Genomic DNA, 17,033 nt, shown 5'->3' with positions numbered 1-17,033 from the left:
GAAGTTTGGACATTATATTTCTGTATCTCTAGTGCACATAGTGGGGAACCTCCCATGAAATTTGGAGCTCTTGCATCTTCTCAAAAAATTACAAATTTTGAAATGGTGTCTAATACTACTAAGCAAATTTAAATATGTTTGTGATTGATACAATAATTTGCTCCTTTTTGAATAAGTTTTCATGACAGGACACAACTTTAGGGGGCATTTTATGTTGTCAAGTTGATGATGGATATGTGAACGAGGAACTATGGCACAGAAATGTTTATTGTAGCATCTGGACATAGAAAAATAAAAATGAATAAAATCTCCATAGATAGGATGGATAAAAAATTGTGATCTAATTGTGATAAAATGGAAAGCTATATAGAAGTGAAACTGAAGGAACTGGAGCTAGATGAACAAGTTGGTTGAATCACATCAAAAAGTAGCAAGTCAGGGCTGGGAATGTAGCTCAGTGGATACAGTACTCACCTACCACACATGAGGCCCTGGGTTCAATCCTCAGCACCACACACACACAGAAAATACACCTATCCTGAAACACATTAAACCTTTAAAAAGATTGCTTTAAAAAAATAGCAAGTCAAGGGGTTGGGGTTGTGGCTCAGAGGTAGAGCACTCACCTCGCATGTGCAAGGCCCTGGGTTTGATCCTCAGCACCACATAAAAATAAATTAAAAAAATAAAAGTATTGTGTCCAACTACAAATAAAAAATAGCAAGTGAAAGAAAATACAAAAGGTACTATTTATATAAAATTCAAAGACATGCAAAGATGAACAACATATTATTTAGGAGTTCATAAATAGAATATGCCCATATATGTCTTTACATACTGTCTTAGCCTGTTCCGACTGCTATAACTGAATACCATAGCCTGAATGGCCTGTAAACAACAGAATTTTACTTCTCATAATTCTGGAGGCTGGGAAGTCTAAGATCAAGGTACCATCAAATCCACTGTCTGATGAGAGCCCACTTGCTGGTTCATAGCCTGGATCTTCTCACTGTGTTCTCACATGGCAGAAGGGACAAGTCAACTCTCTGGGGCCACTTATAAGAACATTAAACCTATTCATGAGAGTTCTTCCCAAAGGCACCATCTCAATATATTATCACATTGGGGATTAGATTACCACATACAAATTTAGAGGGGGACACAAACATTTGGTCTATAGTATGCACACAAACACATGTGCAGGGAAATGATAAATCCAGAAATGAGGATAGAGATCTCCTCTGGGCAAGAGGGAGGAGATGTGATCAGGGAAGTGTATATGTAATGACTTGGGCTTACCTGGGTTTTCATTTCATTATACTATATGCTTCATAAATAGGCAAACTATATTTGATATATATTTCATAAGAATGACATTAAAGATAAATTCATTAGCTGATTTTGAGACTATATTCCTATCACTTTAAAAAAGGAAGAGGGTTTTTGTTGTTTTTTAAAAAATTCTTACTTCTTTTCTTCCACAGTTCATGGGTTAAGTGAAATCAAATCATTCCCCAACTCTACCTAAAAGGTTAATGGTAGAAATACAAATTGCCATGGCTCCCTGTTAGTTATCAGTAACAAGTAGATTAAGTAGACAGATGATCTGTCCTCTCACTCCCATCCCTGTCTTGTTCATTTCAGATGTTGCTGTTGTAGACATGAGTGACTTCTCCAGACAGCCTTCCCTCTTCTACCATCTTGGAGTCCGTGAAAGCTTTGACATGGCCAATAATGTGATCCTGTACCATGATACCGATGCTGACACAGCACTGTCACTGAAGGTAAAGAACATCGTTCACCTTCCTCTGAGTGCATCATTTTGGGAAAGCAGAATTTTATGTCAAGCCGAAATGTAACATAGCACAGGAATTATATGTGAGAAAAGTAATAAAAATTGCTTTTGCAATACCTTTTTTCCTACCACTGGTTCTACCTCACACATATAAATTTCTGGCTGCTCTGTGAGCATCGTTGCTACATTATGCTTTTGCAGGCAACCTGAGCACTTCCAGGCTCATTAGAGAAAAAGCAAAAAATATTCACTTCCATTGACACAAACACACTACTCTGAATCCCTTTGTGGGCAATTTGATCCAAACTTACATGTTATAAAAATTAGTTCTTGACTTGGATAATGACAGGGATATATTTAACAGTTACAAAATAAGCAGAAAATTTTACCATAGATTTAATTTGTTATTATACTCTAATCTGAAAACATAGCAAAACTGAAAACAAGTGTATTCCTATACAATTCAGTAATATTGAGAATTTCTGAAATGTATTTTGGCAAGATTGAAACAAACATTTTTTGATAATATAGAACATTTAAAAAATATCTTTATTTATTATTTACGTGGTGCTGAGGATCGAACCCAGTGCCTCACACATGCAAGGCGGGTGCTTTACCACTGAGCTACAGTCCCAGCCCATATAGAACATTTTTAAATGCTTATATTTGCAAAATATAAATGTCTGATGTGCGTTATTCTAAAATTCAGCTAATATTGTTGAATATCTTAGAAAATCCTGCTTTATGTTAGATCATTTAGAAATTAATAGTTTGTTTACAGCACTGTTTCTCAACCTTGATTGCACTTTAGAATTACCCAGAGAGCTTGTAAATATCCCAGGAGCCAGGCCACACCCCAAACAATCACAATCTCTGGGGTGTGCTGCACAGGCATGGGACTTTCTTAAACCTCCCAAATGTGCAATCAGGTATGAGAACTAGTGGGTTTAGAGATTGGCCTTTACAGACATCCTTTTTAAGTGTCCAATTCCCTCAGTACTGTAACAAGACAATTTTATGCCATACTTGGGCTCTGTGTGTGTGTGTGTGTGTATGTGTTTCTTGTTATTTAATATTAACCAAATTTTTCTGGGTTCTATATTGGTTTGAGATTATTTCCTGATAGAAACACCACCTGCTTCTGATGTATAATCTGTATGTGTTAAACCTCACATGCATTTTACGTAGATAGGTGCTCTGTAGTTATAGCACATAGTGTATTTGAAGAAGTCATTTGTATGACAGTGAAAAAAAGAAACTTTTATCAGTGTGCTTTACATTGTAGAATATGTATAGTTTATAGTTTAGAAACATATTTAAAGTCTATAAGCCAACCTAAATAACTTTAGAGATTTAGATATTAACTGCTGATTTTACTGATTTTTCACTGTGCTTAGAAGTATTTAGAATACTTAGAATTTAGAAAATATGAAAGTATATAGATTATTAATCTATACTTTGATGGGAAACATGAAATTTTAACATTTTTTCCTAATTCAATACATTTTTCCTCGGCTATGCTTTAGAAAAGCCCTCTGGAAAGTTCTATGATCTAGATAATTTTAAAGATTGAAAATTTTTAATTTTTAACGAATCAGACAAATATTTCCTACAATGGAAATGGGTAGTTAGTCATTTATATCTAATACCAGAGGAAGCAATCTGAACTTCTTATCAAAAATAGAAATCTTGGTCTAGGGATGTGGCTCAGTGGCACAGTGCTTGCCTAGCATGTGTGAGGCCCTGGGTTTGACCCCCATCGCTGAAAAAAAGATTCTCTGATTATATAAAACATGTTTTACAGGGCAGATATTTAATTATGATTTCTCTTGCAGAAATGTTGGTTTCTAGCATATAAATGATATATACTCAAGGTCTGCATAACCATCCTGTTGTTAACTGGCTAAAATGGACATGAATTTGAACCTGCCTAGACAGTTCTAATAGGGTGTCAGGAATACTTCCAGTAGTACTCTTTCTGTAGGAAGGGTGACCATGGTGTTTCTGCAGCCTTTACATTGATCTATTCAAACCTCAGGATGGCACAGTGTTTCCCAAGTGCTTTCTTACTATCACTGTCATTCTTCTCTGGGAAGGTGGGATGCAGGGCACTCAGTGCCCCAAATTTGAGTCTCGAAATATCTTTTGGGGGGCTAGAGCTTTAGCTCAGTAGCAGAGCATTTGCCTAGCACATGTGAGGTACTGGTTTGGATCCTTAGCACCACACAAAAATAAACAAATAAAATAAAGACATGTTGTTCACCTACAACTACAAAAAGTAAAATAAATCTTTTGGACAAAAGTATTGTCACTGATATGGGAAAACCATCATAAGCAGAAATGCCCTCCAGTACTTCCAAAGCTAAACAATTATGATTAGTTTTCCATAGAATGTGAATTTTTTGATTATCAGAGGTTCATTCTATTTGAAGCTTTCAGATTATGGGGGTTCAAATGATTAATTCTTGTTTTAAGGTGGGCACTATATGATGTGGGGAGACTTAATGCTTATGAAAATTAACTGTTTAGAAAAACTATATTCATCTTTTGTTTTTTTTTCAGGATATGGTAACTCAAAAAAACACAGTAAGTATTACATTTTCAAATTTTTAGCCTCATAAGTGTAAATTTTTTAAAAATATAATTTTTTAGTTGTAGATGGACGCAATACCTTTATTTTTTTGTTAATTTTTATGTGGTGCTGAGGATCAAACCCATTGCCTCACATATGCCAGGTGAGTGCTCTACTACTGAGCTACAACCCCAGCCCATAAGTGTAAATTCATAAAATATTTGCCTGAAAATCTCACAGGTAGCAAGGTGATTTCTAATCATGTGTTTGTTGTTTCTAAGGAGGTCAGTTGGAAACCCTCTATCCCTCAATCCACCAGTTAGCTTAGGCCCCACTTGGCCCTTTGAAAGTGTGGGACAGGAGGCAAGGTCAGACAGGTGTACATTCTTTATTACTTCATAGGACTTTGAGCTTGGAACCACCTAGGTGTATCCTGAGCTGGACCTGCACTCCCATGGACCACCAAGAGTCTTTTTACTGGAGTCAATACCTCCCATACTTCCTCACCAAAATCTCCCTGATGATGAAGGAACATGAACTTATACCCCAGTTAACAAGGGGATCAAGCCTGAATTTCCCTGCCACAAGCTGAAAAGAAGTGAGATGAAATTCTACTTCCTTCTGCTCCTTCCTGTTCCTTTATTATGAACTGAAGTTTCCTGATTCAGCTTATAAGTTCTTGTGATTATCTAGTCTTATTGCCATGTTGGTTTAGATAGTATAATGAAACTAGAAACTACCATCCTAAAAAAAATATATGAATAAGATCATGTCCTCAGAAATTGTGCCAGGGTTATCCTATACCTTTGTATGTACCCCAAGCTTCCTATTCCCCTAGATCTGTGGTGGTGTAATTTGAGAATCTATGACCTAGACTCTAGACAGGCTCTTGGTCCCTTTCCTTTGGATCTCAATATCCCTCCTACTAGCACTTCTACAAGGGAAGGGTCTCTCAGTACTTTTCCTATTCTAGTTGGAGTTCCTAGAGGGACCCAAGAAAAGGACACAGGAGGCGAAGCTCTCCCCAGGTTGCCCTCTGCAGGGGAGTAGGAGCTTTGCATGACTTTACCCCTCCCAAAAGGCCCCTAGCAGGGGAGGGGGGGCTCCCCAGTACTCCACCTAACAAAAATACCCACCTGAGGGGGAAACTTGGACCCTCCTTCCCTACCAGAGGATGAAATTCTAGAAACAAAGCAAGTGAGGTAGTTCAATTACCATTGGAATGTGGATTTATAAGCTGATTTGTAAAATAAGGCCAGAGGTTCTGGTTTCAAGTTCCTCTTGGAAAAGAAACGGGATAATGTGTCATTTTGTTTTTGTCCCATTGACGTACTGATGTTTTTCCATTTATGGGAGTCTGTCCTATTCTTTCCAGATCTTGATTTTTCATTTTACCTCCTTCATGGAGAAATGGGGGAACAGTCAAAGGAGATTGGGCTTCAGGCCCAGGAGGTGTAGTTGGAGTCGCATCTGTCTCTTAAGTCACATTGGGCAGTTGTTCTACCCTTGTTTGGGTCATATCAGTAAAATGAGAAATGTTGACCTCTGTCCTTTTGTTTGTGGATGCCTTCCAGCATTCAACATCTGTGGTTCCATATTTATTGCACAAGCAAAAAGTTGTAACTTGGATTTAATGCAAGAAATGCCTATGAAACACTATTCCTTAAAACAAAATGAGCTACATGAAGGCAAGAAGCTATCTTTTTTCATTTCTTACTGTTGGGTGTATATACACTTCTATCTATCTGGATTTTCTTTTGTACTGGGTATTGAACCCAGAAGTGCTTAAACACTGAGCCATATCCCCAGCCCTTTTGTATTTTGTTTAGAGAGGGTCTTGCTGAGTTGCTTAGGGCCTTGCTAAATTGCTGATGCTGGCTTTGAACTCACAATCCTCCTGCATCAGCCTCCTGAGTCACTGGGATTATAGGTGTCCGCCACCATGGCTGGCCTGCACTTTGAAATATTTTTGTCTTCTAAAAGACTTAGTGTTATAATAAATGTTAAGTAGTGTTATAATTCTAGTGTTACAATACTATGTAGTGAATTCAGTTATAATTCCACTATGTATTCTCCTTCTGGCACATACTCCCTTCTGAAATACCCAGGAATTCCTTTAATATTCATAGTAATTCTAAGCACACTTTGGCACCATTCTTCCTAGGTGTCTTGATTGTTTGTTAGGAATTAATTTATTCTACAGGATTTGACAACTAACGTCTCTAAATTACATTAGAATTCAGTGCCCAATATTAGTTACCATGCTTGGAAGGTGTGAAAAATTACAGCATTCAAAAGAATTTTATTTTATTTTTATTTTTAAAAATATTTTTAATTGGGGGGCTGGGGTTGTAGCTCAGTGGTGTAGAGTATTTGCCTAGCACACGTGAGGTGCACTGGATTTGATCATCAGCACCACATAAAATAAACAAAAAAAAGTATTATGTCCATCTACAACTAAAAATTTTTTAAAAAATATTTTTAATTGGCACATAGTAATTGTATGTTTTTATGGGTACAGTGTTACATTTCAATACATATATACAATATGTATGAACAGATCAGGGTAATTGGCATGTTCATAACCTCAAATATCATTTCTTTGTGTTGGGAACATTCAAAATCCTCTGTACTACATATTTTGAAACATTCAATTAATAGTTGTCAACCATAGTTACCTACTGTGCTATAGAACATTGGAAGTTATTCTTTCTATCCTGCTGCATCCCTATACTTTCTATCCTTCCTCTAAAGCTCCATTCCTCCTTTCTTCACACCCTTCCTGAGTACTGGTAACCACTCTTCAGAAGAATTTTGAAAGGGACCTGAGATAACTTGAAGGCTAGAAAATAGTACCAAAGAGTAAATGCTGAAGGGATGTAAACCTTGGAAGATACCATTAATGGTTATCCTTAAATGTTATCCTCTTTCTGAAAGTAAGGAGACAGTTATTTTTTCCGCTCCAGATGGAGTGGAAATAGGGCAAACAGAAAAATGGTTTGGATCAGCAGAATGAACAGCTTGCAGTTAATGGCGATTAAACATTAAAACAGAATGTCAAAGTAAATTGGGTGACTTTTAAGGAGAGTTTGCTTAGTTGTCTCTTGCATGTGGATTGGGATAACACTGGAATCGGGGAGCCTGGGTTTTATGACTCCAGACATTTCTGGAGACAATCTGATAAAATCATTGGTGATCATTTTGGAAAGATTTTGGTAAAACACACATAGATATAATGTAGCCAGAGTGAACTTTAAAGTTTTGTCAGTCAGGGGTACAGCTTACATGCCACAGCCTGAACATGTAGCCAGATATTTGTGTGATTGTGAATATATGAAAACCAAGGTGCTTTGAGATCTGTCTTTAGGGAGTTATGTGCCTGATGCCACATTGAATACACCTTTATTTGGCAGAAGGTTGGGCGCATTCATTTCCATTTCTAGAAGTAGTTACTTAGCAGAGATGGAAAGGCTGGGAAGCTGATTTCACAGCTTCAGGCTGGGCTACCCATAGCCATTCTGTGTGCCTTTACTCTTTGGAAACATGACATCACCTTTTGTGCTCACCACTTTTTCAAATGATGCTCATGTTCTTATGTACCAGGTTTTGTTTTTTTAAAAAAAACTGCTTGGGGCTGAGGCTGTAGCTCAGTGGTAAAATGCTTGCCTCCCATGTGTGAGGCACTGGGTTCAATCCTCAGAACCACATAAAAATAAATAAAGATACTTTGTGCTCATCTACAACTAAATATTTTTTTAAAAAACTGCTTTACAGCCAGGCATGGTGGCGCACGCCTGTAATCCCAGCAGCTCAGGTGGCTGAGGCAGTTCAAAGCCAGTCTCAGCAAAAGCAAGCCACTAAGCAACTCAGTGAGACCCTGTCTCTTAATAAAACACAAGGACTGGGATGTGGCTCAGTGGTAGAGCACTTGCCTAACATGCTTGAGGCACTGGGTTTGTTCCCCAGCACCACATTAAAAAAAAAATACAACAACAACTAACTAAAATACAAAATAAGGCTGGGGATGTGGCTCAGTGGCTGAGTGCCCCTGAGTTCAATCCCTGGTACCAAAAAACTGCTTTACTTAGGTATAACTTGCATACCTACAAATTTACCTGTTTTAAACACACATAATTCAATGACTTTAAAAAAATTTTTTTTAAAGAAAGAGAGAGAGTGAGAGAGAGAGTGAGAATTTTTTAATATTTATTTTTTAGTTTTCGGCGGACACAACATCTTTGTTTGTATGTGGTGCTGAGAATCGAACCCAGCCCGCACGCATGCCAGGCGAGCGTGCTACTGCTTGAGCCACATCCCCAGCCCGACTTTTTAAATTTTTACATAAATTTTTTTTGTAGTTGTAGATGGACAACATGTCTTTATTTTATGTGTTTATTTTGATATAGTGCTAAGAATTAAACCCAGTGCCTCACAAGTGCTAGGCAAGTGCTCTGCCACTGAACTAAAGCCCCAGCCCTAATTCAATGACATACATTTATTTATTTATTTATTTATTTTTTAAAGTTTTTTCATGCCTCCTTTTTTTTTTTTTTGAGAGAGAGAGAGAGAGAGAGGGAGAATTTTAATATTTATTTTTTTAGTTTTCGGCGGACACAGCATCTTTGTTTGTGTGGTGCTGAGGATCGAACCCGGGCCGCACATATGCCAGGAGAGCTCGCTACCGCTTGAGCCACATCCCCAGCCCCAATGACTTTGATTTAATAATGTATGTGGTTGCACAGCCATTACCATAATCTGGTTTTGGAGCGTTTCCATTACCTCCTCAAATACCTTTTTACAGACCATCCCTGTTCTTACCTCCAAACCCAAACAACTTCTAATCTGTTTTATGTCTTATAGATTTACCTTTTTGGGCTTTTCATGTGAATGGAACCATACCATATGAGGTCTTTTGCACCTGGTTTCTTTCAATTAGCACGTTTTTGAAGTTTTTCTATGATGTAGTGTGTATCAGTAGTTTTATCCTTTTTATTGCTAAATGACATTCTACTGTATGGATAGTTCACATTTTACTGGTCCTCTCCCCAGTGATGGGCTTTCGGGTTGTTTCCACTTTGGGGATACTATAAATAATGCTGCTCTGAACATATGTGTTCATAAAGACATACACATATTCATTCCTCTTGGGTAGATACTTAAGAATGGAATTGTTGGGACATATGGTCTATACATGTTTGACTTCTTAAGAAACTGCCAAAATGATTCCAAAGGAACTGTTCCATTCTAAATTTCCACCAGCACTGAGAGGTCCAGTTTCTTTACATCCTCATCAATACTTTGTTGTGTCCATCTTTTTATGATAGCCATTCTAGTGAGTATGAAGTGGCATCTTAGTGTAGTTTTAATTTGCATTTCCCTAGTGACTAGTGATATTGAGCATCTTTTAATATTTTTATTAGTCATTCATGATCATCTTTGGTGAAATGTCTACTCAGATATTTTCCCCATTTTAATTGGTTGTGTACTCACTGTAGAGTTGAAAGACTTCTGGAAGCAAGATTTTTTATCAGAGGCTTCAGTTACTCAATTCAGTTATCAGTTATTACTTTTATGGATCAGGCCCTTTTTGTATCTAAGAACTTTTAGCCCAACTCAAGGTCAAGAGATATTATTCCTATATTTTAAAAAAAACTGTTAAACCTCCATTTAGGTCTCGGATCCATTTTGAGTTCATTTTTATATCTGGTATGAGATAGGTGTCCAAGTTCATTCTTTTGCATGTGGATATCCAATTGTCCCAGCACCATTTTTTTCTGAGAGGGCTATCTTTTCTCCTATTGAATTGTCTTGGCACCCTTGCTGAAATCAACTAAACCTATATGTAAGGTTTATTTCTGGATTTTCAGTCCTGTTCCATTGATATGTATGTCTAGCCTTATACACAAGCCACACGGTTTTGATTAATGTTGCTTTGAAGTAATTTTTTAAATTGGAAAGTCTGAGTCCTCCAACTTTTTCTTTTTCATCCTTTCTTGGGACATTTGGGCTCCTTGCAGTTCCATATGAATTTAAGAATTGGCTTTTCCATTTCTGCAACAGCAATAATAAAAACCCACACCATTGACAGGGATCGAATTGTATCTGTAGATTGCTTATTGATAACAATATTAAGTCTTACAATTTATGAATATGGACTGTCTTTCCATTTATTTAGATCTTCCATAATTTCTGTCAACAATTTTTATAATTTTCAGCTAACAAGTCTTTCACCTCCTTGACTTAAACTTATTCCTGAGTATTTTTTCCTTTTGGATGCTCTTATAAATGGAACTGTTTTTTAAATTTCCTTTTCAGGATTTATTAAAAAGTGTTACAAAAATCTTGTGAATACTCATCACATTTTAATTCATAATTTAATATTTGATTGAGTTGAAATGTAATTCAGTTTTCAGTCAGAGCTTTACAAAAATGACTTTTTGCTTTTCCTGTATTTTTATCCATTTCAATTTTTATATTGTTGCTTCAGCATAACAAAGATAGTCAATCTTAGCATGTCAACAATTCAGAAAACTTGTTTATATAATGACAGATCAAGGTTGCACCTTTATGAAAGCAAAAGAATGAAAATGCAGCCAACCATGAGGCTACTTTATTGGTTAAACCTTGGAACTTCCTGATGGTTTGCCACTAGTGTACATAGTCCATAGGTATTCTGTAACTTCCTTTGTTTTCATTTTCCTTTGCAAGAATAACCAGTTTTGAACTTGTAGCATATTTCACAGATTGATTTCCCCTGAAAGCAGAGTCTGAGATTGAATTTAAGGTCCAGGAGGTTCATTAAAGAGTGCCTTTGGGATTGACACTGGGCAAGGGGAGGGAATGAAACAGCACTGGGCAGAGGGAGAAATGGAGCTGTGATGCAAAACCAATGACAGCCTTGGCAAACCCCTAAAGGAAGTCAAGCTTGACTGGCCTTTCTGAGCTGTCCTGTGTGAGGATGAGATGGCCAGGTTTTTATACCCCTACATCCATCCATCATCAGAAAGAGTGTAACCTTTGATAAGGTGCTTTCTGCAACTAAGGCAGTTCCAGAAGGGGCTGACAGTAGGGACTGGGGGTTAAAGAACTTCCAGTAGCTAGGGCAATATATCCTTCCTTGAAAGGGGGTCTTGGTAGCACATCTGAATATCTATCACACATAATAATTTCATATGGAGAATATATAAATCATATATACCCCAAGACTAAAAAATAGATCTTCAAAGCTGATAGGCACAGGAATAATATTTTCCTGTTGAATTGGTTGGTAATTACCTGAAAACTGCCTAACCTTGCCAGAGAGGAAACACGGGGACATTCCCTGTCCCCAGGAGACTTACTGAGAGAAAATGAGGTGTTCCACCCAATACTTACAGTTGGAATTGTTAGAAGTATACTAGATCACATTTTCATTTGTCATGTCCTGAAGCCAGAGTTCACAGTTTTTTTTTAAGCAATGTTAAATTTCCAAGCTTGGATCACATTATTAAAAAGTACTTTATTAAAAACCATGTTATTAAAAAACTAATCTGGTTCCTGACCTCTGGACTAGGTGATTTTCTTTTTCTGGAAAATCAGTGAGATTTAAGAGAAACTTGTTCCCATTAAAATGGTTATCTTTATAATCCCAATAAATTGGAAATTCTTTGAGAAACACACATTGGCAATTCTGAGGGCATTGTGTTCAATACTGGAAGTCTTCCTCCTGGCTTGTGAACATGGTTAGAGGGTAACAAAATTTCTCCTATTCTTTCTTTCTTGCTTTCCACAAGTCTAAAGTTTTCTGTGAACTGGGCTCCAAAATTATTAAACATATAGAGTGTTTAGGGACAGTTTGGTAAAAAGTCAATTAAATTTCAATTAAATTTCTTCTTTCCATGTCTTTTGGGTTTTCTGAGTTGAAAATCAAGTTTTCTACCACTTTTATTATTAAAGACTCCATTTCAAACAGGAAGGCTTCATCCCATAGAGATGGAAAAGAAGAATTTTATTTTATCCACAGAATATTAAAATCATGTAAAAATCTCTGCTCTTTGAGTATTTATTTACCTTGTGTGGCTATTTTCTGTAATTTCTACCTCATCTTAAATTCCCTATTACAGTCTTTTTGTTTTTTCCTGCATGGCTATGTTTTTGCTTCTGTTTGTTCTCTTAAATTGGAAGTACTCTAGAGGTGTGAAATATAAAACTTTGCACTGTACGTCTTGAATATCACAGGGTAACGTCAGATGTCACAGGACCAATGTCAGAACCACATTATTGATATTAAATTCTGCCTACCAACTGAACAAGTCCTTGGAATTCAGGACACCCATTTGTTTTCTTTAAATTAAGATATAATTTACATATCTTAAAATTCACTATTCCCTCATATATTTGTGTTGGGAATTTTGTGTAGCTTAATTTATTTAAGGGCATTTCAGAATTAAATTGAAGTGACAAGAGTCCTAGGAAGGGAGAGGAAAGGCCTGAGATTTGTCTAGCTCTGTAAGTCATCTGTGTGCCAGTTGCTTAACATTCTTGGGTCTCAGATTCCTCCTCTATAAAATGAGACAATGGGGCTGGGGTTGTGGCTCAGTGGTAGAGTGCTTGCCTAGCATGTGTGAGGCACTGGGTTTGATTCTCAGCACCTCATATAAATAAATTAATTAAATAAACATCCAACAACTAAAAACTAAAAAAATGAGACAATAGGCTGCTTTCTGAGATTTGTGCCAGCTTTGAAATAATTGTCATGTTATGAGAATCATTCAATTGTTTGAACAAAGTGGATCAACTATTGCAATAGGTCAGTTAGCACTCCATGGTTTCCAGCAGGGATATTTTCATTTACTTTTAAGTGGTACAGTAGCCTGATTTTGCTATTGAAATCATTATACAGCTTCTGTATGTTTATTCCTCCTATAACCAAATAAATATAGAAAGGTAACAATGTGGAATGTTCTTTGCATTGATCATGAAAAACAAAAACCAACCTACATTTTTCTGGACATGCATATGTGCTGATTTTTTTTGGAGGGGGTACTGGGGGTACTGGGGATCGAACTCAGGGGCACTCAACCACTAAGCCACATCCCAGCCCTATTTTGTGTTTTATTTAGAGACTGGATTTCATTGAGTTGCTTAACACCTCGCTGTTGCTGAGGCTGGCTTTGAACTCGAAATCCTCCTGCCTCAGCCTCCCAAGCTGCTGAGATTACAAGCATGCCCCACTATGCTTGGCCATATGTGCTGATTTTTAAACTTCTCTCCTAACTGGCTAGACAAAGATATGTTTATGAAACTTAAATTTTTTTGTGTGTGAAAAGTATTGCCCCATATTTGTTCCTTAGCTTGCTAAATTTTCTTAGAGTCTTCTGGGCTTTTTCAATTTTGGTCTTCATTAAAGATTTGTGACTTATTTGCATTACAAGATCCAAAGAACCACATCCTGCCAGCAGGCAAGATGTGCATTCTTCTGCAAGTGCTCAGAACTTAGTTCATCTTGGCTGATATTAAACCACTGTCCATCTGCCATTAATGCTTTCCCCTCTCTTCTGATGAGGCCATGTGTTGACTGATTAAATGTTTGTATCAGTATAAAAAAATGTTCTCTGAAAGGTCAACCTGAAAGTCTCATTATGAAGTTCATCAGGAATAAACTCTTAAACCCTGTGCTGCTATTAACCAGCTATGCCACCAGCAACTAGCCATAAATAAAAATAAGTGCTGCTCTAACTAGGTCCCTTGGTTTGTGTTTCCATCTTGGCCTCCTTGGTTAGTGGCCATGATAGAACCTGATGGACAGCTGAGAGGAGGTTCCAACATACTCTGGTCTCCTGAGTTGTCCTGGATAATCCAGGCAGCTATTGTGGATGAGAAATATGCCAAATTACTAGAAAGCTTTATTTGTGTATCCAATGAAGGAACATTGACATTTTTTGGCTACAGCTGGGATGTTCCATATGATGCCTCTGCAAAGAGTCCTGAGAGGCAGTGCTTAGCCTTTTGGGGACTTGGGATCCCTTTTTCATTCTGGAGGAGCCTATGAATTACTTTTGAGAATATGTTTGAATATGTTTAAATACAAAGGATTACAGGAAGACTATGTTGAAATGTAGTTATCAAAACTATTTTAAAAATTTTATATGGTAATGTGCTGCTTTACTAATGTCAAATAATATCAAATATCAGGCCTAAAATGTGTCATAATTTTGGAGTAATAATGGGTATAGAAGTTATTTTTAAGGTATCTGCAGGAACTATAATGGGAAATAAAAAATTCTGTGACTTCTATTAGTGACATCATTCCATGTTTTGATAATACTAGTAGAGTACAGTACCTACATTCCTGATTGAAAGAAGTCTTACATTTCAGTTGAAAGCAAATGATGACAAATACAAAATTTTTCTTATTCAAATTAATAGACCCCTAAGTTCACAACTCCTGGTCTGGTCTAGAACTAGTGTACATAGCTGATATTGATTCCATTATATGCAAAGGACTTCACAGAAATGGTGATATTTAAGCTTCTACTGCCTGATAAGGTTTCACTATTATTGTCCCCATTCTAAAGATGAGGAAACCAAGGTTTAGATAGATAAGTACATCTAGGTTGGAGTGGTACTAGGATTTAATCCTTGGCCCCCTGAATCCTTTGAGTTGGGAATGAGACTGACTTCTTATTTCAGTGCTAATAAGGTCGGTCTTGTTCACCTAATCTAACATATGTGAAAAACAAAACATTGCTCAGTTCTGTTTAGAGGGTGATGAAATTGGCATGCCTTCATATTCTGCTGGTGGGAGTGTAAATAAATTGCTTCATCTTTTATGACACCTAAGCCACACACATCAAGAACTTTATACTTGTTTTAGTAATTTCACTCCTGGGAAGCTATCTTTAGGAAAACACCATGGTACAAAGATGCTATATGCAAAGATGTTCATCTTACTGGTACTTAGTAGGAAAATTTCAAATCAAACTGAAAGTAAAGCAATAGGAGAATGGTTAAGTGTATATAGTTAATACCATAACATTTAAGACTATGTAATTAAGCTTTTTTTAGTAGTGATATAGGATGATTTGTTCATGGTAGTGATATTTATAGATGGTAGTAGTTCTGGAAAATTGCAATTGCTAGATTAGGAACTCAAAACTTTACAGTATCTTCCACTTTCTACCCCCACAGTGTCAGAGATCAGTGGTTTTTACTCTGCTCTCTGACCTCACTTACTATATGAGAATCATCCTTTTAGAAATATTTGTAGAGTGTTTAGAATAAGAGTTTACATATTAATGTGGCTAGAACACTGGTTCTAATGCTTCTTTATGTAGGAAACTAAGCTGCCTTTGTTAAATTTGTTTTAATGAGCTGGATTCTTGAGATGTTTTCATTTACAAATGTAACAATTAAAAATAGCTGATCCTCGTTCACTATTGAACATGTATTATGTTAATCATTGTTTTTCTTTTAAGTTTCTGGTCTCTCCACCAAAAAAAGTTTGAATGTGGTCCATCATTTGGAGATGTTTGGGCCCATTCTTCCTCTTTTTAAGAATAAAAGTACTTGCACTCAAAAGCCTGTGCTTTCATTTGGAAGTTATGAATTGCTTTTTAAAATGTAGTCATTAGTTCCAATTTCTTTCTGTCAGATTTCTTAAACTTTAATACAGTTTCTGAAAGATTTTTTCAAAGGAAGTATTTTTACCTTCCCAAGTCTCTAGATTCCTGCTGTCTCCTCAGTCCTGTTTATTAAACTCTCAGCTGGTTTCAGAGTTCATGCATTTCCTCTCTTTCTTCTCATTTTTCTCTAACTATGGCTAAAAATTGGCTCCAAAGATCACCTCCTATCCTAACTGCAGGGTCTCTGCTGCTGCTGTTGCTCTGCCTCCTTGAACAACAACTTGTCACAGCACATATCTTATAGCTGTCAAAATCCTATTTTTCACACCTCATTATTTAGGGTTTGAGCAGGACTGGGGCAAAGTTTATTCTTGTGCTGTTTGGGAAGACTAGTTTGCTAAAGGAATAATGTAAACAAGATTTCAGTAGAAACATTTGTTTTGGAAACAGTTGAAGATATAATAATTCTTTACAAATAGATTTGATCGTTCACCTTCAATTTACCTATCTACCATACAGAGGCTTATGATTATTTATTTGTAATGTTTATGAATACTTTTGTTATAATTCTTTTGTGTGTGTGTGTGGTGCTGGGGATTGAACCCAGGGCCTTGTGCTTGTGAGGCAAACCTCTTGTCAACTGAGCTATATCCCCAGCCCACAATTATGTCTTTGTTTTAAATATCTTTAAAATATATATATATATTTTATTTGTAGTTGGACACAACACCTCCATTTCATTCATTTATTTTTATGTGGTGCTGAGGATCAAACCCAGGGCCCTGCACCTGCTAGGCGAGCTCTACCACTGAGCCACAACCCCAGGCCCCCCACCACCACAAAAAATCTTTATTTTATTTATTTATTTTATGTGGTGCTGAGAATCGAACTTAGGGCCTCACATGTGCTATGCGAGCGCTCTACCATTGAGTCACAACTCCAGCCCCACAATTATGTCTTTTAATGAAACTAAGAAAAGGAAAGAGAATTAGGAGAGGGAGAGAGAAGGAGAGTAAGAGTATATGTGTGGTATCTATTTTTTATTTACCATTTCTTGTCCTTT

The 17,033-nt window shown here is 36.8% G+C and overlaps 1 protein-coding gene across 1 annotated transcript in view; it reads left to right on the top strand.

Moving 5' to 3' along the window:
- Window positions 1-17,033, top strand: part of Map3k15 (mitogen-activated protein kinase kinase kinase 15) — a 118,604-nt gene that overhangs the window by 19,141 nt on the left and 82,430 nt on the right. Inside the window, exons 2-3 of the mRNA XM_077107593.1 lie at window positions 1,645-1,784; window positions 4,358-4,381. Coding sequence (XP_076963708.1) covers window positions 1,645-1,784; window positions 4,358-4,381 — 164 coding nt within the window. The remainder of the gene's footprint in view (window positions 1-1,644; window positions 1,785-4,357; window positions 4,382-17,033) is intronic.

Source organism: Callospermophilus lateralis, chromosome X, assembly GCF_048772815.1.
Source record: "Callospermophilus lateralis isolate mCalLat2 chromosome X, mCalLat2.hap1, whole genome shotgun sequence".
Lineage (NCBI taxonomy): Eukaryota > Metazoa > Chordata > Mammalia > Rodentia > Sciuridae > Callospermophilus > Callospermophilus lateralis.
This window is presented reverse-complemented; position numbering and strand designations above follow the sequence as displayed.